Raw genomic sequence first — 24055 nt, 5'->3', positions numbered from 1 at the left:
CTGATTATAGAAATGATCTGTACATGTGATGGAGGAATGCTCAGTGCAGGGGAGGAATTAAACTATGTATAAGGTCCCATATAAGGTTAAAGGCTAATCTGTAACTAAATTTCTAGTTTGCAACAACCAAATGTTAGAATGTGTTTTATAAAGTAGCTAATACAAATAGACATGACTGCACTGCATTATGAAATTCTGATAATCAAATTACAGACAGCAGTGTTATTTAATGTGACACACGTGTGTGTTTTAGGCAACATAAATAAGACAAATAAGATGAATAAGAAAAACTCAAAAGACTCAAAAGAAGCAAGAATTACATATTCTGTTGAAAAAACAAACCCCAGAACCCAAAATTCATTCCTGTTACTTAATTATTTAAAGAAAAATTATAAACCACTTTTTTTCCAATTGTGTTTAGTCCATCATTTATCCATGTGTTTATTAAATTACAAAAAAAAATAATTTCAGGTTTGTGTCTTCTTAAAAATATAAAAATACAACATGCAGGCATATATTGTGATTTTTTAGTCGTAAATATCAATTATTTGAATATGTAGTCAACCATTTTTTTTTAAATAAACACTTTCTTAAGGAAATGATTGAGTTTTGGTAACAGGGCTGAGAAAAATGTAACCATCTTCGGCTTAGAAACCGAGTAAAAAATTAAATAAAGCTGACTAATACATTTAAATAGTTAAATATATGTGTTATTAGAGTCAGAGTTGAAAAAAGATACAAAATTATGTTTCCCATTTTAAAGAGCTACAACAAGCGAGTGGCACCCATCCCGTAAACTGGCGTTAGCCATACGATCCCCAAAAGCCAGGATTCCCTTTCAGCGCTGTATGTGCGCTCCTATTGGTTAGGTGTTGCGCCCCGCCCTCGCTGTATCCCCTGCTGCTGCTGCTTTTGTCCTCGTGAGCCACAGCTCGCGTGCACTCTGCGCTCTTACCCGCGGAGAGATGCGCAAGTGTCCGCGCGGGCTGCACGCGCTGCTCCTGCAGCTGGTGCTGTGCGTGTGCGCGTGCGCGGCGGACTGGGAGCTCGCGCTGATGCACACCAACGATGTCCACGCGCGCGTCGACGAGACCAACAAGGACTCGGGGAAGTGCTCGAAGGCGCCCTGCTTCGCCGGCGTGGCGAGGAGGTACACCAAAATCAAGGAGCTGCGGAGCCGCGAGAAGAACGCGCTGCTGCTGGACGCGGGGGACCAGTTTCAGGGCACCGTGTGGTTCAACATCTACAAAGGGGCCGAGGCAGCGCACTTCATGAACAAGCTCGGCTATGACGCTATGGTGAGGAAACGCATCGCTCCATGTGTGTGTGTGTGTGTGGGGGGGGGGGGTTACTGGACGCTGGCAACTTTGGGTGGGGGGGTGAGATACAGGCACAGTAACACCTGCCACAGAGCAGATAGTGATGTGTTGGTGAAAAGAGCGCAGGTTTAGCTGTAGAACTTCACACTGTTCCTTGAGAGGTTCTTGAGTTGTGCTTTGAGGAACCTTCAAAGAATTACGAAGAAAAGATTCCTTGAAGGTTCTTTAAAGCGCAAGTTACAACTGAAGTACTTCCAGGAATTCCTCAAGGGTCTTATACTTTTATCAGGGCGGATTTACTGATTAGATGGAAATATTACAGTTTGACAACAATTCCTATAGATCCCATATATATATATATATAGACTTACTGTATATATGACCCCCCCCCACACACACACATTTTATCCTTTAGTATATGTATTATATGTAGTGACTCTGAATGATGGTGGCCTACCAGTACAGCTGTGGTGCAAAAATACTGCTGTTCAGTTTTACTTGTGTTGTTAAAGGACAGATACTCAGTTAACTGCAGTATAGGGCTGCGGACAATATGGTAAAAACATGCTATACAGTATTTTTACTATTTAAATGTTTTCAGGGCCACATTTTCCCAAACTGCTGTTAAATGTTTTTATTCTAAATTCACAGCCCTACACCCAGGGCGAGGACTACTGGACTAGTTAGTTCCTTCATGATGAATTTGCAGATGGTCAGTGTTCTTTACGTACAAGACGCTCAAGAAAAGCATGTTGTTTCTGACAGCACTATTAAAATATCATATATAGCAGTGTGTTTCAATTGCTGGCTGTGTCACATGGATTACACGGAAAGTTCCTGAAGCAGGAATAGTAGGTTTAAATTCTGGAAATGTGGTCGGTGTCTGGCTAACGTTTACAGCACTGTGCCATTGTAAGAGAAGCAGAATTGAACGGCCCAATCCGAACAAGCTACGCCTTATTCTCAGCAATAGCAGAAGGTATACTTGCTTGGAAATCAGAGGCTAAAAAGATTTATTAGTGCAGACCTAAATACCATCCCGTACCATAGCTGGATCTGTTTAGTGACCCCCTAAATACTTCACTGTGTGAGCTGTTAGAGATAAGCAGATACCAGCTGTGTTTGAAGCTCCAGATACAGGTTTTGGGAAATAACTCGTCAGTGTCTTCATCCTTTATCATGGCTTTTTTTTGTAGAGCACTGGGGCAGAACACTGAGCGCCCTCCACCTCTTAATACATCAAAGAAACTCCTTTAGTGCTCTAGTCTGAACAATTGTTTATGAGAAAAGATGATCAGGTGTTATGGCCCTTTTGTCTAACTCTCTTGTGTCCTCATCACCCAAGCTCCACCCTCTTGTCATCTCCTCCACCTAATCGGTCTAGTCAGTATAAGCCCTTCTAGTAATCACAGTATTCATAGGCCTCCCTTTGTACTGCGGAATAGTGCCTGATGTGGTTTTGCTTGTCATTTTAGCTTGGGTAACTCTGCCATCTAATTGTTGATTGTCGACTGACAAGTGACTGTGCTTCAAAAGTGGTGACTGCCATGTTGTCAAATTCCAGTCCTTGGCAAGTAATAGGCAGCCATGAGACGGCCCTTTTTGTTGATCTGTGGTGGACACTGAGCTTTAGGGTTTACAGAGGTTCTGATGTATGAGTTACCAGCCCAATACATAGATACAAGCTGGGATAGGCGCCTGACGGGAGGGACGGCAGCGCATGCGGGGCAGCTTTAGCTTCGCCAGGTTTAGCTTTAGCTTTATCTTCGGAGTCGAAGAAAGCCTTGTGATTGGTCAGGAGTATGCTTACGAGAACGTGACCTACATTTAGGCCGCCCATTCTACATCAAGAGGTGAGCAATACTGATTAATCTTTGGGAAGATTTTTATAAGACACACTTTGTATATTTACACCTCAAATACAAACACATCCTAAAATTAAAGACAGATCCTCAGAAATGTGCTGCAGTAGAGAGAGACCGTACAGTCCTGCTGTTTTCCAACTCTTCCTTTGTGAGGCTCTAGCCGAGATGTGGTTTAATGAATAGGAAAAGCCTTGTTTTCAACACTGTTGAGAAAAACAATGTTAGTACGTTGAGTCACAACATGACCTGAGTAATTGTCTGAGGAAATGGCACGGTTTTACAAAGCTGTTGTTGGCACGAACACCTGGTCGCTTTTCAGCCACATGGGTCATCATTACAGCAGCCAGCGCGGTCTAGCCTGCCGTTCTGGGACACATGTGGCACATAAACAGTGAGGGTGTTTCCCTAGCACTGTTCAGATTTTCCTAATGCCATGGGTTTCCTTTGGTTAGAGGCTCAGCCCTGTTCCTGGAAGTCTACAGTGGATTACAGGGGGCTACAGGCTGTATGTCAGCTGGTCTGCACATGCTGTTTTGGTTCCACTGATCAGAAAGGGCGTGGGTGTGGTGGTCTGGCAGCTTTTTTTTTACTTTTTTGCTGTTTTTTTAAGTGGTGACCCTGCTTTCTGGGGTTTGCTATAATCTCAGTATCTATTACGTAATAGTTTAAGTGTAATTACATGATTATAGGATACATATAGGGATGAATGACTTGATTTATGATTTATGACATGTATGGTGTCTAGAGTTAGATTCTTTAGTGTACAATGGAAGATGCTAGGCTAACACTGCTAACAAAAACTGGATTTGGACTGTCACCATTCACTGTAAATATGGAGTGGTCTTCTGGGGCAGTAGCAGACTACAAGAAGACTGAACACACTCATAAAGAGGGCTGGCTCTGTCTTGGGAAGCCTCTTAGACTCAGTGCAGGTGGTGGGAGACAGGAGGATGATAGCTCATGTTGCAGAAGTTTCGGCGTGGTCCTTCCCTCAAAGTTTCAGTTATTACATTTATCCATTATGTGTTTTTGTCTCCTCAAATACAAACACATCCTAAATTTATTTACTTATCTTATATCTGCCCAATAGGATGATTAATATCATGTCATGTTGGATTATTGATATCGGGCTAAACTTGCAATATATGTAGCAGAAAAATATAAACAGGTTGGCGAGTAATTACTTTAATTGGATTTTTTTGCCTTCATGTGTCTGTGTGTGATGCCTAGGCCCTGGGGAACCACGAGTTTGACAATGGAGTTGATGGTCTGATTAAGCCCTTCCTAGAGAAGGTGAACTGCACTGTGCTCAGCGCTAACATCAAACCTGATAGCACCCTTGCGCCAACCATCAGTGGCCATTACTCCGCCTACAAAATCTTCAACGTCAACTCTGAGAAAGTGGGTGTTGTGGGATACACGTCCAAGGAGACGCCCGCTCTGTCTCTTCCAGGTACAACTGTTCCCCTCCTCTGTGTTAATTTCCTTAGCGTTATTCACTGGAATCATTCTGATGTAGAAAGTTGCCAAGGTAGAAAAAAAGCAGCAGAAAAATATGAGCTTTGGATGTCGAAATTTTGAGAGTAACACATCACTATTAATAATAGTAAATGATGCAGGGAAGATGGATAAGTGTGTTTTGTTTAAACTAGTGGTGAAAAAAGCCTGGCAGGCTTTGGAGAAGCAATGCTATTCTCACTTTCATATTCTGTTGTTGTAAATCTGCATTCAATGGGGAATTCGGCTACATTAATGCAGTTGTTAGGATGCAAACAAGGTCATACAGAGGGGTTTGGTATCAAATAGCTTATCGTAGAGTCAGCATTCTTAACAGTGGTTGTGTGAACAAAGGGTCAAATATAGCCATACTATCCTAAACCATTAGTGGACATATACCATGTTCCACACACCTTCATTGAATTTTTACACATTATGATGTTATTGGTAAATAGTGATAATTATTTACAATTATGAATTATGAACATAATTTTAAAAATCCTTAAAAATATCTTTTAGGCCAAAACCCAAGTTAAAACGAATATAAATAATGTAGCATGTTGCAGTAAGCATATTCAATAAACATTTAACTAATGTAATCTAAAACACTTCAGGTTCCATTAACCTCACTGTAAAACATTTTTCAAGCTGGATGAAACTTTCTCTATGATCCAGCATTTTACACTAAACCTCTCTGAACGACTTTGTTCAGATCTCTGAGATAATTAAGCTATTCATGCTAAAATGCTAAAACATCACTGGAGTTCCCCTTTAATGTCCCCCCTCATTAAGAAGTTTTACCAAATACCTTGCCTAGGTCACTTCTCTGACTTCTTGCAGTGTTAGAAAGAATAGTACAGTCACCGCTTTGTGGTTTCAGGACCGCACCTGTCTTTTGAAGACGAGGTGACAGCCCTGCAGCGGGAGGTACACAAACTGACCACTCTGGGCGTGAACAAGATCATCGCTCTCGGCCACTCTGGATTTGCAGTGGACAAGGAGATCGCCAAGAAAGTGCCGGGAGTGGACGTGGTCATCGGAGGACACACCAACACATTCTTATACACAGGTACAGATACGCTCACTCTGTAGGCAAGGCCTGGTTTATTAGCTAATGAAACTGCTTAATTAAAGTTTTTGTGTGAATAGTTGACTTAGCAAATAGTTTCTTACATGACACATGAAAGGGGAAACCTGACTAAATGAGCTGAGAAACAGAAGCAGACGCTTCTAGACAGGGAATCCAAATTACTGTTATTCAGTAATTACATGGAAAGCAGTGTAAACTGTCTGAAATGCAGGCTGCCATGTAGAGTTCAGGAAGCTGTTGCCCTACAGTGCTCTGTATTCTTCTGTATCTTTATTGAGGCACAGAGTGGAGGAGCTTCAATTACAAAGACTGCTCGACTGGCCAGTGTTTCAGTAGAAACGGTAACATCACTGACATCTGCATTTAGATTGGTGGGAGGGACATCAGTAAACAGGGTTGGAAATTGTTGTGCATTGATGTGGTCGGTGAGGAAAAACAGAAGAGCATCTGTTCCACACGCGACGGAAAATGCCAGTAAAAGATGTGAGCAGACCGAAAGTACGCACAGTGGGTCCTTAACTACACAGAGAGGGATCCTATGGCAAAGCTGCAGTGCAAAAACCCATTACTATGAATGGCCATCTGATCTGAACAGATGGTGTATGATTAGAGCAATACAGAGCCTAAATGCTTAACCAATTAGGGGTGTCTGGTGTGCTTATTTGCTGAAAGAAGTTCTAGACTATTTACACTAATTTAATGTAATATTATTATATATATTAAATTATTCTATAAAAAACATTCAACCCAGTGAATCCTAAATGTATTGTTTAGTTATTTTTTAGTCAATTATTTGGTAACTGTTAGCATATTTTGGGAAGTCCCACAGGGTTCTATTTTAGGGCCTATGAAAGTGATGTAAATTGATGGTAGTAAAGTTGTTTTGAGAGTGACAAATTGGACTGTGGTCCTACATAATGGTTTAACCAGGCAATGAATCATTATTAATGAATTCAACTTGTTGTCTTGATTTTCTTACGTACCCCTTGGTTAATGAAAGAAAACCCCACAATGGTTACAAAAAGTATTAATACAAAAGTAATAATAAATTAAAATGCTATTAAAATTAACCAATGAAAGTCAGACATTGCTTTTTGACCATGCTTCAACAGAATTATTTAAACAAATAAACTCATGAAACAGGCCTAGACAGAAATGATGGTACCCTTAACTTAATATTTTTTTGCAAAACCCTGGTAATCACTGCAATCAAATGATTCCTGTAACTGTCAGTGAGACTTCTGCACCTCTCAGAAAGTATTTTGGCCTACTCCTCATGAGCAAATTGCTCCAGTTGAGTGTGGTCCATGTTGAGTGTGGTACACACCATGTCACCAAGCAGCACACCTGTGATGCTAATTAGTGGACACATCTTGATTTAACATGTCCCTTTGGTCACATTATTTTCAGTGGTACAATCATTTCTGTCCAAGTCTAATGGTTTAATGAGTTTACTTTTTAAAATAATTCTGTTGAAGCATGGTTCAAAATCAATGTCAGATTTTCATTTGTTCATTATTATAGCATATCTATTTATTATTACTTTTGTCAGATTTAGGTTATTTCTGTGACCATAGTGGGTTTTTCTTTCATTAACCGAGGGGTACCAACAATTTTGTCCCCGTGTGTAACTTTTGAGGAAGAGTGTGTCAAATCTGGTACAGAGAGAAGTCAGGTATTGTGCCTGTTTAGACGCTTTTCATAGTATGTTTGTTTTGTGTTTACTGAGGCAAAGTGTGTTTGGAGGCGGCGTTTTGTTTGATTGATGTCATGGATTAAAATGAAACGTGGTCTTTGACAAACAACACCTGAACTAAAGAAGCAAACTTCAGATCTCTTGGCAGATCAGGTGCATCTGGAAAAAGTGATCATTATCACCTGTCCCTGATGTTTTTATTGGAGACCCTAGACTGTGCAGAAATATGGTTGTGTCAGGCTACTGCAATGAACTGCTGATGTCCATTCTGCATCCAAATACTTTACTGAAACATTATTTCCTAGATTTTGCCTGAGCTGGTAGCATGTGGATCAAGTAGAAATGCATCCTTGGTTAGAATTTAGAAGACCTACTCCACTCCAGAAAGTACTGCATTAAAACACAATAAAGCATTTTACAAGAGCATAAACATAGTGCAGCAGCCAGGCAGGATCCTGAGCTGTTTTCTTTGAGGTGGATAACTTCCCCTAGTCCTGCAGAAGTCCTTTGCCAGAAGTCTTAGGGCAGCAGCTGCTCCACTGATAAGGAGAATTCAGTGTTGTGGCACTATCAGCGCCCTGCTTCATTTCAGGAGTGTGTTTGTAACTGTGGGAAGGTAGATATCTGCGTGTTGACGCTGTATGCAGACACTTAGCATCTGGAGCTGGGTTTACTGTGTTGTCAGTTTGCAAAAACCAAACAGAAGAAGTAGAAAGCTACACTGTATGTCCCATTACTGACACAGATGTGCAAATGCACACATACAGCTTGTAGAAAAGTACAATAGGACTCTCTGGAGCAGGTAAACATCAACCTATAGGAGTATGAAGTCCCCCAGCATTGAACTGTGGAGCAATGGATCTGTGTTCTCTGGAATGATGGTGGTGCTCCAACTAATACTTTTGGGATGAGGTGGGATAGTGATCATCCAACATCCTGACCTCACTAACACTTTTGTCAAATGCTCCAGAATCTATGAGAAAACCTTCTGCTCTGAAGATTAGAAACAGTTACTCCAACAGGATCAACTCTTTTCTTAGTACCCTTGATTTTAGAGGTAACTGTAAGCAGGTGTCCCAATACTATACTGTCCATATATTGTAGGTTTTAACACAGCAATCTAAGTGCTGGTCCTGTCTTTGGGAGATTGCCAGTTTGATCCTCAGTGATGCCACAGCCATTTATGTCTGGGAGTCTCAGAGAGCACAGTAGTCTCGCGCTCTCTGGGTGGGTAGGATTGCCTTGCTTCCCCTTCACTCAGTGTGACGCTAGCCAGTGTGGGTGTCTCTTAGCTGACATAACAGAATTGGATGTTAGTGTTCCCCTCCAAGTGTTTTCAGCTGTGTAAGGATGTTGCGGTGTGTTAGTTGGCTTTATGTGACTTAGAGGAAGCACATGCTAGCCTTTACCATCCCAGCACTGGTAGCATGGTGTCATGTGATATGAAAGGACCTAGATACTGGTTGTAAATAAGTAAGCTTGGGGTGGAAATGGAGCAAACAAAATACTATATTTATAATAATATTTTTTCTAAGCTAATATATTCAAATACAGGGAGTGTGCTTTTCCTTCCTGCTCTTAATCCTGAGTTTAAGAGTGAGCATGATATTCAAAATTATGTTGGTCTGCCCTCATATTAGGCTTGCTGTGTTTAACATTATTAAACCTTTTGCAGGTTATTAGACATCTATTATTATTCATTTGTCTACCAGTCTGTAGAAAGTATTACTTCTTTTCTTGTGATCTTGACCTATTTCTTAATGCTTTCTATAATCCCTGTCACGCAAAACCTTCTCCAAATCTCCAAAATAGCAACTTTACAAATGAAAATTTCAGTAGAAGTTAATGTAAAAAGGATTTGGGCTGAGGACATCAACAACCAAACCCTAACAAAAAACAGAAGGTTCCAGCCTGTACTTTGTAAATGCAGTTTCTGGGTTTTGCATTACAGAACGCTTGGCTAATCATTATGTAGAATATGCTCTGGCTGTGAGAGGTCAGCAGTGACTGGCTGTAAACACACACTGTGGCAGTGGAGGTTGTTGTTGATTTTCGTCCTGTGCAGTGATTTGTGCTCCCTAGTACACTACATGAGACAAATTCAGCCCCCTCCAAAATGATTGTATGTATATGTATGTATGTACTTATTTCTTTATTTATATACAGTCTTTAAATTCCTTCTTTTTAGTCTTCTTCTTCTTGTTATGGTTATTATGATTACATGTTACTTGGTGTGCTATTTAAAGGTGTTAAATGATAGTGTGCCTTTAGGAAATAATATACTGTTATTATTATTTTTATATAGTATATTCAGCATTGATAAACATATCACTTTAATAAAAAGGTCGTAATCCAAATTCGAAGTCAACAAACAGGCAATGATCAGTCCCGGCAGGCATAAAAGGATAAACGTCACAAGTGAACGCATTCAAAAGGGGAAGGCAAAAACGTAGTCAAAAAAAAGGCAATAGGTATAAATCCAAATAACTAAGACACAGGTAGAAAGTCTCAGGCAAAAAGGCAAGGTCAGAATACAAAGGTAAAAGTCATACACGGAAAACATACTCAGGAAGTAGTATATAAGCCCAAGCTTATATACTACCCTAATTAGCTATACAACAGGTGGTAATGATCAGAGCTCAGGTGAGGATGACATAATTTGAAAATGAAAATCATTTTACCTTGACATTCTGAAGTCTTTTTTTACTGTGCTAACGCTAACTGTAACACTACAGGAACTTCTTCATGCAGTACTCCCACACATGTTGGCACTGTATCAAAGATGTTTACGTTCCATTACTTTGTTTTCCACACCAAGTGTATCACATACTTGTATGTGTGTGTGTGTGTGCACGTATGTGGGTATCCTCAGGGACCCCTCCATCCACAGAGGTGCCTGCTGGGCTGTACCCGTTCATGGTGCAGTCAGAGGATGGGCGCCAGGTGCCGGTGGTGCAGGCCTACGCTTTTGGGAAATACCTTGGCTACCTCAAAGTGACCTTTGACTCTGCTGGAAATGTGAAAAATGCTACAGGAAATCCAATTCTTCTGGACAGCTCTGTAACAGAGGGTGAGTGCTGCAGTAAGAGCTTTCACCAAACTGCTCTCCATTTGATGATCGCAATTGTAATAAAATAGATTTACATTGACCATTATAAGACACTATGTATTGGGAGACCATTATAGGGCAGTCTGTATTGGGAGAGTGTTCTAGGACAGTGTGTATGGGCAGACCATTCTAGGACAGTCTATATTGGAAGACCAAATTTAGGACAGCGTGTATGGGGAGGGCGTTTTAGGGCAGCGTGTATGGAGAGAGCGTTCTAGGACAGTGTGTATGGAGAGAGCGTTCTAGGGCAGTCTGTATTGGAAGACGGTTCTTGAACAGTTTGTATTGGTAGACCATTCTAGGACAGTGTGTATGGGGAGAGCGTTCTAGGACAGTGTGTATGGGGAGAGCGTTCTAGGACAGTGTGTATGGGGAGAGCGTTCTAGGACAGCGTGTATAGGGAGACCACTCTAGGACAGCATGTATGGGAAGACCACTCTAGGTCAGCGTGTATGGGGAAACCGTTCTAGGACAGTCTGTATTGGAAGACGATTCTAGGAATGTTTGTATGGGGAGACTATTCTAGGGCAGTGTGTATGGGGAGAGCGTTCTAGGGCAGTGTGTATGGGGAGAGCGTTCTAGGGCAGTGTGTATGGGGAGACGCTTCTAGGGCAGTGTGTATGGGGAGATCGTTCTAGGGCAGTGTGTATGGGGAGAGCGTTCTAGGGCAGTGTGTATATTAGTGTATTTTCTCATTCCAGTCCATTAGCTTAGGCCCAAACACAACATGATTTAACAGTTTTCACCAGTGTAATGTGTAAAGGATTGCACAGATTTGCTGATTCATACTGCATATTTTACTCCTTAGGCAGGGGGTATATTTGTAGTCTGTAATTTTTGTAGGTTCAAACTGTTTCCTTCATATTTACAACATAAAAAACTGCTTACATGCTGATGGAATGTAATCCATACTCTCTTTCGTACCAAAGACCAACAAACATTCTGGTTTGGTCTATGAGGGGAACAGAAAAGAAGAACGCCTTTAACACTGAGCAAAAGATTTGCTAGGAAAATGATTGACTCAGTCAGTGATGGACGATAGACACACAACATAAACACAACATGATTAACTTATGATGAGTTACAGAAGCACAGTACATCCTCCTCTGCCAGAATGAGTAATCTGAATCGTGTCAGCATGGCCCACAGGAATGATGATCTAAATATTAGAAATTCAGAATATGAAAATATCTAGGGAAGTTCAGTTCAATGGATATGAGAAGGTGCCTCACAGGAAAGTTGATGGTTAATTCCAAACATCCTGCTGAATCCATTATGTAAAAAAAAAAATCCTTTTTGCGGATTTCCAGATCCAGCTATCAAGGCCGACGTGGAGTCCTGGAAAGTGAGCCTGGCCAATTACTCATCTCAGTACGTGGGGAGAACTCTCGTCTACCTCAACGGAACCTTTGAAGAGTGCAGATTCCGGGAGTGTAACCTGGGGAACCTGATCTGCGATGCCATGGTCAGTCGAACTCAGCAGCCAGTCTGAACGTATTATGAATCTCTTATTATTTACATCATTTAGATACTGTTGCCAATTTGTAAGATTAGTACGATATTTATTATTTTATTTCATACAGTTTTAACATTTACTTGTTGTATTTATTTATTTTAATCCCCCCCACACACACACACACACCCTCAGACTATATAAAATCGGACTTTCCCCCAATTTATTTTGCTCTGATGGCAAGGGTTTTTTGTTTATTTTATTTTTGCCCAGATTATGCCCAGAAAGTATGATGGGATTTTATTTAGGCATGTTTTGCCCAGATAATAAAAACTAATATTAACTAGCTTCAACTGACCCCTGCTTATAACCTCATTTCTATTTGTGCAGGTTCATCACTACATCAAATATCCAGATGAAGTCCAGTGGAACCATGTGAGTGCCTGTATTTTAAATGGAGGAGGGATTCGGACTCCTATTGATGAGCGTAACAGGAATGGTATGTGTCTGCTTTAGCGATCCCTGCTTAAGAGTGTTTTTTCATCCTTTAATATATGTGCAGTATCTGTGAACACACAGCAGTTGAGCTATAGATTTTGTGGTTACTGTACTGTTGGCAAGTGACATCGCAAGAGCACCACATGACAAGCATAGCTTGGTTTGAAGGCTAACTGCCCACAGATGTACTGTAGCTCCATACATGCAGTTTAATTAAAAACTGTTGGGCAGTGCTAAACACATTGGCATCTTAAAGGTTTTAGGGTGACCTTAAGAATACAGCACCTAGACATGCAATCTGCCTTTATACACGTTAGTGAAAGCATGGGTGTTTCTAAAGAGCTCACTGAATTCCAGGGTGGTGCTGTAACAGGATGCCACCTTTGCACCGAGTATAATCAGCTGGTGAAATTTCTTTCTGATTATTTCCCTCCTAGATATTCCACCTTCAACTGTGGGTGGTATTATTGAAAAGTGAAGCAGAGGAACCACAGCAACTTGCTTAAGGTTGAGGTGCATAGTGCATAAAAGTCTACAACACTCTGCTGTCTCAATAACTGCAGAGTTCCAAACCTCCTCTGGAATTACCATCAGCACAAAAACTGCCTAGGCGCTTCCATGGCCGAGCAGCTACATGCAAGCCTTACCAATCACCAAGCACAAAGCCAAGCGTCAGACAGAGTGGTGTAGAGCACACCACCACTGGACTCTAGAGCACTGGAAACGTGATCTGTGGAGTGATAAATCACGCTTCTCTATCTGGCAGTCTGATGGTTAAGTCTGGGTGGGATGAATGCCAGGTTAACCTGACCTGCCTGACTGTATTGTGCCAGCTATAAAGATTGATGGAGGAGGGATAATGCTATGGGGTTGTTTTTCAGGGCTTGGCGTAGACATCTTAGTTACAGTGAAGGGAAATCTCACTGCTTCAGCATAACATAAGACATTTTGGACAATTGTATGCTTCCAACTTTGTTTGAGGACAACAAGTTTGAGAAAGGCCCTGTTTTTGATTGTGCCTCAGTGCACAAAGCAAGGGCCATAAATGCATGGATGGGTGAGTTTGATGTGGATGGATCTTCTGGTTTGCTTTAAATCATTGTCCTGCTGCATAACCCAACTGCGCTTAAGCTTTAGGCTACAGAATTGATGGGTAGACATTCTCCTTCAGGACTTCCTGTTAGAGAGCTGAATTCATAGATTATTCATCGATTATAATCAGTCATCCAGGTCCTGCAGAGGCAAATCAGCCCCAGACTTTCACGCTACCACCACTACGTGTGACTGTTGGTGTGATATTCTTATGCTGCAATGTGGTGTTAGCTTGACTCCAGATGTAACAGCACTCATGTTTCCTGAAAAGTTCCATCTTTGGCTCATCAGTCCACAGAATGTTATTCCAAAAGTTCTTTGAGTCTTTGAGTTTGTGGCCATTGCGAGACAGACATTTGTGTAATTTTTGGTCAGCAGTGATTAGCTCTTCCATGGATGACATTTTGGAGCATTGTCATTCTTATTCTGGAATTGTGACCTTAATATTGAGACCCAAGTGAGACTTGTAGTTCTTTAGATGTTCTGCTGGGTTCTTTTGTAAGCTCCTGGATGAGTCATCAATGTGCTCTTGGTGAAATTCTGGTAGGCCGGCCACTCCTGGGAAGGAAGTTATTTTACCATTTCTAAATTATAGCTCTCACTGTGGTTCACTGGAGCCTCAAAACCTGAAAGGTGACCCCTTCCAGTTTGGAAATTCAATTACATTTTCAAGGAAAAACTCAAGGGAAACCTTGAAAGAAACCAAGACTTAAAAGGGGAACCCATCCACCTCAGATCGACACCAAATAATAAAAATAAAACAAAACCGAAATAAGATAAAAATGATAAATGTGGCGTCAACTGTTAGTCTGAAATCAGCCTAGTGAGTGACTTCATCTGTCTGGTCACTTTTGCAGGTACCATCACCATGGAGGATGTGATCGGTGTTCTGCCGTTTGGTGGGACGTTTGACCTGGTCCAGCTAAAAGGCTCCACTCTCCTTCAGGCCTTTGAGCACAGCGTTCGCAGATATGGCGGAAACACTGGAGAATTCCTACAGGTCTCAGGTACTTGGTCAAAAATCCTTTATCAGCAGTGTCATACTACTTTTTCAACATGTCACAACAAACCATGTGAGAGAGTTCCCTGCTCTTATTGCAATAACTTTAACACAGAAGGTCCTGTGTATATTTGGGGTATATATATACAGTGAGTCCAAGAAGTATTTGATCCCTTGCTGATTTTCTTTGTTTGCCCACTAATAAAGACACTATCCTTCTGCACTTTTAATGGTAGATATATTCTAACATGGAGAGACAGAATATCAAGACAAAAATCCAGAATATAATTTTTAAGAATATATTTTAATTAATTTGTATTTCAATGAGGAAAATAAGTATTTGATCCCTCTTGCCAAACACACTCAATACTTAGTGGCAAAGCCTTTGTTTGCAAGCACAGCGGTGAGACGTTTGTTGTAGTTAACCACAAGTTTAGCACACACACCAGGGGGAATTTTGGCCCACTCTTCTTTGCAGATCCTCTCTAAATCATGAAGGTTGGTGGGCTGTCGCTTGGCAACTCTGACCTTCAGCTCCCTCCATAGATTTTCGATCGGATTGAGGTCTGGCGACTGGCTGGGCCACTCCATGACCTTAATGTGATTTTTCTTGAGCCAATCCTTTGTTGCCTTTGCTGTATGTTTAGGGTCGTTATCATGTTGGAAGACCCAACCACGGCCCATTTTCAGATCCCTGGCAGAGGGGAGGAGGTTGTCCCTCAGGATTGTGCGGTACATGGCTCCATCCATCTTCCCAGTGATGCGGTGAAGTAGCCCTGTACCCTTGGCAGAGAAACACCCCCAAAACATTATGCTTCCACCTCCATGCTTGACGGTGGGCACAGTGTTCTTGGGGTCATAGGCAGCATTTTTCTTCCTCCACACATGGCGGGTGGAGTTGAGGCCAAAAAGTTCAATTTTGGTCTCGTCTGACCACGAAACCTTCTCCCAATAACTTGGTTCATCTTTCAAATGATCATTGGCATACTTGAGGCGCGCCTCCACATGTGCTCTCTTCAGCAGGGGTACCTTTCGGGCACTGCAGGATGTGAATCCATTGTTGCGCAAAGTGTTGCCAATTGTTTCCTTGCAAACTGTGGTCCCAGCTGCCTTCAGGTCATTTGCTAACTCCTGCCGAGTGGTTGCAGGACGATTTCTGACTGTTCTCAGCATCATTGCCACCCCACGAGGCGAAATCTTCTTTGGAGCACCGGGCCGAGGTCTGTTGATTGTCATGTTATACTCTTTAAACTTTCTGATAATTGCACCAATAGTTGTTACTTTCACATCCAACACCTTACTAATCTTTTTGTAGCCCATTCCAGCTTTGTGAAGGTCAACAATTCTGACTCTGAGGTCCTGTGACAGCTCTTTGGTTTTACCCATGTTGGAGACTTGAAATCTGTGTGATCTGTCTGATTCTGTGGACAGGTGTTTTTCACACAAGTGATTAGTGAGAACAGGTGGCTTCAGGTCAGGTAACAAGTTGATTGGGAGTGTCTAACTGGTCTGTAAAAGCCAGAACTGCTAATGAATACTAAGGGATCAAATACTTATTTCACTCCATGAAATACAAATCAATTAATATATATTCCTTAGATTTATTTTCTGGATTTTCTTTTTAATATTCTGTCTCTCCATGTAAGAATACATCTACCATTAAAAGTATAGAATGATCATGTCTTTATTAGTGGGCCAACGAAGAAAATCAGCAAGGGATCAAATACTTCTTGGACTCACTGTATACCCCAAGTGTATATATATATAAGTGCATATTTCTGTGGAGTTTAACATGGAGCAGCGGCTGAGAGGACATTGTGGCTATGTGAGCCACTTAGTTCACCTGAGGTCAGATCACATTGTCACAAAACCGAGCGGGATCTCTGTGCATTAACCTGTATCCCCCTCTGCCCAAACTAAACAGTGAGTTTTGGGAGAAAAACAGTTGCATAACTGACAACTAACCTTGAAACAGATTAAGAGGAGTTATATCTGTAGAAACCACAAAGAGAAAGCCGCAGTCTTTTGGGACATGAGCTATGGTAAATCGCATCATGTCCAAATTTATTTTTAGGCACAGAAATTAAAAGCCGCTGCTGCTTTCAACCCTTGAAGGATTTCTGAAACATCATCCGACAATTTTCTGGTCAGCCTCAAGAGTCTTTTTCTCATGACCTTCAAACTGGCAAATAAAACAAACAATTAAACAATCATTTAAAAACAGTAGACTAATCGTGTGAAGGCCAGGGTCACTTTACCTGCTGACAGTTCTGATAAGGATGAAAAAAGCAAGTTTCTATGTTGTGCGTGTCTGTGTGTGTGTTTGCAGGGTTTCAAATTGAGTATGACCTGACAAAATCCCCTGGTCAGCGTGTGAAGAAGGCCAGTGTTTTGTGTACCGAGTGTAGGGTGCCCAGCTACGAGCCTCTGGATCCTAAGAAGATCTATAAAGTGGTTATGCCGTCCTATTTGGTGGACGGTGGTGACGGATACTCCATGATCAAGCCGAACATGCTCAAGCATGACAGCGGTGAGTTTGCCTTCATGTAATAAGCCGTCGTATCCCTCACACTTACACACTGTGACAAGGCACGTAGATGTCATCTGCACGGCTTCGTATTGGACACCTGGCATAGATTAATCTGGGGCTTCAGCGATTGGACAGTTGGGGAACAGTAATTATGAAAAGAAAATGGGAAACCTGTTATGTGTGTCATTTACTAAACAAGTGCTTTGTAGTGTCTGTATACCCTCTTAAAATCCAGTATGTCATGCTCTTTAGCGCTAGGGTAAGCTTTCATGACTTTTCTCTCTCAAGAAAAACTAAAAGCAAAATGTTCAGGTATTGAAAAGCTGTGTATGTTTGTAGCATAAAAATATTGAAAACAGAATTGACTCTTTACTTTAGAATAAACACATGCTTTTGGACAGGGCAATACGACTAGTGCACAGTAATGTCAGCTGGTCATATGGTCATTTTAAACAGAAATACGAACGTTTATAGACAGTTTTCATTTTAGACATACTTCCTATTGATTTTCCAAACTTTAACATACTGGAAAAAATAACATATTTTTCCATATTTTTTTATATTTTAATAATTAATTTAGTTTATATATAGCAATATATACATTAATTTGGTTTATATATGTCATGACTGGCTAGATCAATGACGGGTGAACACCCGCAGGGACGGTGCAATGCAAGCCTTTAATGAACCAAACAGGGGTAAACACAAGAATGCAGCAATAACACAAGGGATAATGATTAAACAAAATACAAACGTGACAAACGAACATGGGCAAAAACATGAAAGCCACCTGAGGCTGGTTGGTAGCCAGGGAGCTAGGCGTGATGGGGAAAATAAACAAGAGGGGTAAGGCTAGACCAAAAATCCACTGGCAGGGCCAGTAAAAGTAAACAAACAAAACCCTGCGCTCGTCAGGCACATCTAAAACTTACTTGACGTGAACAGGAGCTTAGGGATTAGTCGCCAAATCCTCAAGGCGACCGTGTAGAAACCAGAGAAGCGATATGCATATGAACTTGACGGACTCTCACAGACGTCCTTGTGAAAACCACAACTTAGACCAAGGATATCAAGCACGAAATGGCTTAGACAGCCGCCGACACTCCAGGTCGGCTTCGGAACTGTAATAATCTGCCTTGGGGAGATTGCGTTCACTCCCTAAATACCCCAGCCCTCGGGTGAACCAAATCAAAACATACAATGGACGTAAATTAAACACACATGAACACAACAGAAAACATGGCGTGATACATGGGATGGTTTTCAACATAAAAGTCCATGGTGACGTGGACATGAATACAGAACTAAAAGTCCATGACACGTGACACCCCCGGGGTGTAATTTGCCTGTTATAGGCCTGCTGTACCACTGTTTTGCATATCCTATCAGCATAAAAATCATGTGATCCCCCCAAAAATTGATTTATCTAGTTGCCGGTAGAGGTCTGGACCTGTGTTTCTGAAAACGCACAGTATCTGTTGCAAATGGTGTTTTGCAAGTCCAATTCAACGCACACCTGTTATTGCAGACAAAATGCCTCATTGTAAATATTGTAATAGACAAAATAGGCAGTATTCAGATACGCAACATCATGTAAACAGCCTTTTACTCTGCCCACAGGTGACCTGGACATAGCCGTGGTGGCTGGCTACATCTCGGAGAGGAAGAGAGTTCACCCAGCGGTGGAGGGCCGCATTCGCATCTTCAACTCTGCCATCGGACACCAGAGTCCCGTCATGGCTCTCCTGCTGTTTGCACTGCTCTGGGCCTTGTCTATGAGCCAGTGAGATTAGTTTGTCATATAGTGGTGCAAGTCTGGACTGTCTGTAAGTACTGACAGCTGATGGTACATGCTTCATGTTCTCACATATCCAACAGCAAGTGCTATTAGCCTCCTCAGAGCTCTGAGGAGTTTAGACAGAAGCACTGTGTTTGATTTAGGCTTTGTGCAGATCTTCTGTTCTGTACAGTATAAATACAGGTTACAACTGGGAAACAAGGGTCTTAGTTACGAAACTCTGTGTAAAATGTTGCTTGAATTTCTATTCAGTTCAGAGTTTGTCTGCTGTTTTGACCTGAAAGGCAGATAGAAAACTCACAAGGGCAAATAGTAGGTTTACCCTAAAGACACCTCATGTAATCACTTTTTATAACCACTGCACCATAGTCAATGCCTAGAGCATTCCTATTTTAGCAAGATGAAACCATGAAGACAGAATGCTTCTTTGAAAACTCCAAAAAAAAAATTTTTATTCATGTTGGTCAATATTTTAAATCTAATGACAGTTATTTATATATTTATATTACAGGAAAGGAAAGGGCATTCGTTCACATTACCATGCTCAAGTGACTCATATCTGATTTTTTAAGGGCAATGTGAACAAGATTTGTGTCGGTTTCATATGTGGTCTTAGATATGTGGTATCATAACCAATACCAGTTCATCTGGCACCATCAGCCGGCTCCAGCAGCCGACACCAGCAGCCAGCACCAGCAGCGCGGCAAAAAATCAGTGCTAGAGATGAACATATGAAAGAGCATATCAGTGTGGGGCATATCAGTTCGTTTCCATTACAGACAGATACCAGGTCACTTACTTACATTTTTGAACATGAACCGTCAAGATAGCCAAATGTGATCCGAGCAAAAAATCTGAATTTATTAATGAGCCTTATAATGTGAACATAGCCATAGAGATTTCTAGTATGCTAGCAATCCTGACCTAAGACTAGGGATGTTCTGATCCAGGTCCCCCTACAGTGGTGGCTCAGCGGGCTGTTGATGACAGGGTTGTGGGTTCGATTCCCGGGGTCGGCAAGCTGCCACTGTTGGGCCCTTGGGTGCTGGAGTTGGCTGCCCACCGCTCTGGGTGTGTGTGTGTGTTCACTGCCCCTAGTTTACTAGTGAGTGGGTGTGTTCACTACCACATATGGGTTAAATGCGGAGGACATGACAGTGACAAATACGTGCACCTTTACATTTTAGTCCAATCTGAATTCTTAAATGTTGGGTATCTGCCGTTACAGATCTGATATTGGTGTTTTCACAAATAATACAGAATAATTAAAGTAAGAGTTGCTGCCTGTAAAATCTACAGTACTACAGTAAAATCACTTCATTTATGATATGGGAATTTGACACTCTGGACAAGGGGTGGGCAAAAGGGACCAGAGTCCAGCACAGTTTGCTAATTTCCCTGCTTTAACAAACCTATTGAACCTGGCTAGTAACAGATGAGTTGTGAGGGTGTGCTTGAGCAGGAAAAGCACAAACCTGTGCAGGAACCTGAGCCAGAGTCGTCCAGGATTCTGATGAAATTCTGAATGGCCTTCCTGATTATGTGGCTGTCAGTTAATGTAAAAAAAAAGGGATTTTGAGGGACTTTGAGTGCTACTCATGTAAAGTAATGCTACTTGTATATTGTCAGTGTGAATACAGTGAATACATGAGTCTCTAGTGGGTGCGCTGGCCAGCTTCTTTCTGTTGAACAAGCTGTTAAATCTTAAACCAGATGCAGCATGTGGTAAAACAGACCAGTTCCTTTACACTTCTGTTTTTTTTTTTACCAGTCGCAAGTGGAGTACTGCATATGGTAACTGGCAGAAAACAACTTTTTAGACGGGCCACTGTCCCTAACGAAATCTAGACTAGAAGGAACTGAGAAATCTCTATGGGCATTTCAGTGTAGATTAAAACTATGCCTTGATTCATGTCTGCGAAACAGGTCTGCAGTGCAGTGTTTTCATTTACCCCTGTAAAGTCCAAATCTCCACACAGCTGCCATTTAGATCTCTTTGTGACCTTTTGAAAACATGTGCTGCTCCTGCAGGTGGTGGACAATGCCCTATTCACATCACCTCTAAGACAGTGATAACAAGAGCCCAGAGAGCAGGCCGATACCCGATCCATTCAAATATTCCTGGATTAGCTCCGCTTCACATCGGATCAGGACATCCCTACCCAAAGTAGAATTGTAAATAGTAGCTTTCCCAATAAAATCTCTATGCCCATCTGGCACCTATTCACTTTCTACCCCTGTTTTTCTCAAGCATTAAGTTCGTAAATGGCAGTAGTACGTACAGAACCAGTGTTGAGTTTTTGTTAAAAGCGAAAGGGCATTTCTCGCAGAGTTTTGCTTTTCAGTTCCTGTGTTCGATTTAAAATGGCAAGCTGGTGAATCGCTCCTTTCAAAAGCTCCGCTGTATGCTGGTGGCTCTGGCTCAGTACATTCAAGAGCTTCCTGCAGTCATTGTCAAACAACAGAAGCGAGAACCTTTGGGGCCGTGCACACAGGATAGAGCAGGCGCTGAATAAAAAGTGAATTCATTGTAATTCTGAGAGAAAACAGCTCACAGGGTTGCAGGGTTGTAGACTTTGAGAACAAAGCATGCTCTGATTGTCTGCTTGTTTGCTGTGTCACTTCACACATTAGATAGATGAAACTTGATGCTTCCCCCTGCCACTTTGCTGATATTTCATTGGTAGCCTTGGCAAGAGGAGATTGCGCTTGGAATACTATTATAAGAGAGAAGTTAATCTATTCAAGATGAAATACATACTGTACTCAGACTGTGCTGTTGGTCAGTAAACTTATTGATATGAGCGTTGGAAGAACTTAGGTTTGGTTTGGTTATGTTCTAATATGCACCTCAGGTGTGTCGTTGAAATGGGATTGCTTCATCTGTGAGAAGTAATAACATGTTAGTTCATGGGTGTATATCTATATCTATCTATATGTATCAGTATCAGGGCCTGACGCATATGACATGTTTGTGAATGAGACCAGTTAAGGTGCTAAAGGGGACTACTTTGGTTGCTTAGAATAGTTCTATTAAAAAGTTGATCACTTACCCCAAGGCATGTTTGATATCTAGGGGGATGCCAGGCTAACATTGCAAACAAACTGGAAATTGGATTTGGACCTTCAGTGATCTTATATCTGTAAAATCTTCATTTATTCACTGCAGAGATCTTTTAAAAATATACTCGACCGACACTAAAACCGTATGGATAGACCTCATTAAAAAAATTAAGCTGAAACTGAACCTACATTATCATCTGTATAACCTACCGCTGTGTAGCACTATTCTGCATTTAAACTGGACGGCTGGACAGATGCCACACAATGGCTCCAGTCGAAATGGCTAGCACACTGTTTAGCTCTGTGGAGGCATTTATCTCTGTTCTGATTCTGTTACTAAAACAATGGGTCGTCAATACCAGCTCATATTATTGGCCAATGTATCAGGACATACCAAGCTCTAATCCTCTGTTATCTTGAGGGCAGTCATTTCCATGTGTTGTGGAACTGTCCTTTCAGCAGAAAGAGCACCACACATACTGCCTCGCAAACATGTGGGAAATATATGTGCGGTCTGAAATACTGCATTTCCATGGAGGGCATTCTGAGGGCATTCTGAGGGCAGTCAGGCCGCTGCAGCAGCTGCTGGCTCTTTATGCAGTGGCATTTCTAATGTGAATGAAATAACCCACAGCAGACTGGATTGTTCCACAGTATGAAATGCATGTACGGACCAGCCAGCACAACCACTGTTTATTAAATCTGTACATATCTTTCAGTTTTGGAATATTTTATAACCTAACTAAACTTAGGAATTAGCTACTGGTGACTTTAAGCAACCTCTTTTAGGCATTCTTTATTTTTATTTTTCATTTTAATTTATGGCAAACCTTTGTCAAACCTGTCTTGGCTTCAGTGTATTCATAATCTTCGTGTAATGTACTATTGAGAGGCATCGACTGTGAACAATTTGTACTAGGCCCGTCCCCATTTAGTGTTTAACACCAAACCAATCAGAATTACCACTATGGTTGCATCCGATTGAGATACGCAGAAATAGGAGTGGAAATCCCCTTTAAGGTCTGCAAAGCTGTGTCTGATTCTGAAGTATGATAGGGAGCATACAGAGTGCAGTTCGTATCTGCAGCACTGGCTATGTTCAGGGTTGCTGCACATGTTTTAAAATCGGAATGCTTTCGTAAAACCTTTAGGATGTCAACAGTGGAAAAAAATTAATACCCCCCTTGTTTCAACCTGGTCTTCAGGCATCATCTTAGCACTGAATAGCCCTAATAATACAAAACGCTCAAAAAAGATATTTTATGATCTACATGTTCTAGATGTATTTTAAGACTTCTTAAGGCTCTATGGGAGCAAGGAAGGAAGAAAAAGGCTTGTATGAAATCAGCATAAAATGTGGAGTTATGACTGATGATGTAATTGATTCTGGTGTCCCTGAATTTCATCAACTAAATTGACCATAGTCAAAGATTCAGTTTCAAAAAAAGAAAAGGGGAAAAAAAAATGGGATAGGAAGTTTGACGATTGCACCAACACCACAACTGAACCTGGTAATGGCCAGCCCTCCAGGACAGCAGTTTCCCACCCACTGCCATGAGGACTCCCTAAATCTCTTTGTTTTGTTTGGGATTCTGTAGTTCCATAAATTCCACACTGCAAAACTGATTAATAAATATATTTTATTTTTGTATTTCAGTAGTGCAATAATAAACATTGGAATGTCAGTATGTGTCCACAGAGTTCAAGAACGCAGCAGAATATTGTTTTTGCATTCTTCTAGCGGTTGGGTCCCTGTGTGAAGAGAAAGCAAAATCAAAGTCTTGAAATTTCTACAACACGTCCGTGTTTGCATATGCAGGTTTTTAAATAACCTTGGCAAGAGAAAACACAGATTTGCCTGGGTTTTCTATCCGGTACTGTTATGCACACACAGGACATAAGTCTGACTCACCAGGTGGTTATGCAAATAGAGTTATTAAAACATTTATCCACTCTCAGTAGAGAATCCCTCTGTCAACAGCTGCAAGAAAAAGTAGGCAAACTCTTTGGAATTTTGAATTACCTGGATTTCTGCATTGATTATA

General features: G+C 41.4%; 2 protein-coding genes across 3 annotated transcripts in view; one reads left to right on the top strand and one right to left on the bottom strand.

Moving 5' to 3' along the window:
• The first annotated feature begins 960 nt into the window (after positions 1–960).
• Positions 961–23695, top strand: nt5e (5'-nucleotidase, ecto (CD73)). The gene is made up of 9 exons (XM_072678647.1): positions 961–1298; positions 4415–4637; positions 5562–5750; positions 10340–10537; positions 11887–12041; positions 12420–12528; positions 14477–14626; positions 16949–17149; positions 18770–23695. The coding sequence occupies exons 1-9, from the start codon at positions 966–968 to the stop codon at positions 18934–18936; spliced, it is 1725 nt and encodes a 574-aa protein (XP_072534748.1). The 5' UTR covers positions 961–965; the 3' UTR covers positions 18937–23695.
• Positions 23637–24055, bottom strand: part of snx14 (sorting nexin 14) — a 30441-nt gene continuing 30022 nt past the window's right edge. For both annotated transcript variants that reach the window (XM_072678645.1, XM_072678646.1), the window contains one exon: positions 23637–23762. In XM_072678645.1, the coding sequence (XP_072534746.1) occupies positions 23748–23762 (15 nt within the window). In that variant the 3' untranslated portion in view covers positions 23637–23747. The remainder of the gene's footprint in view (positions 23763–24055) is intronic.

This window comes from Salminus brasiliensis, chromosome 1 (assembly GCF_030463535.1).
Source record: "Salminus brasiliensis chromosome 1, fSalBra1.hap2, whole genome shotgun sequence".
Classification (NCBI taxonomy): Eukaryota; Metazoa; Chordata; class Actinopteri; order Characiformes; family Bryconidae; genus Salminus; species Salminus brasiliensis.
This window is presented reverse-complemented; position numbering and strand designations above follow the sequence as displayed.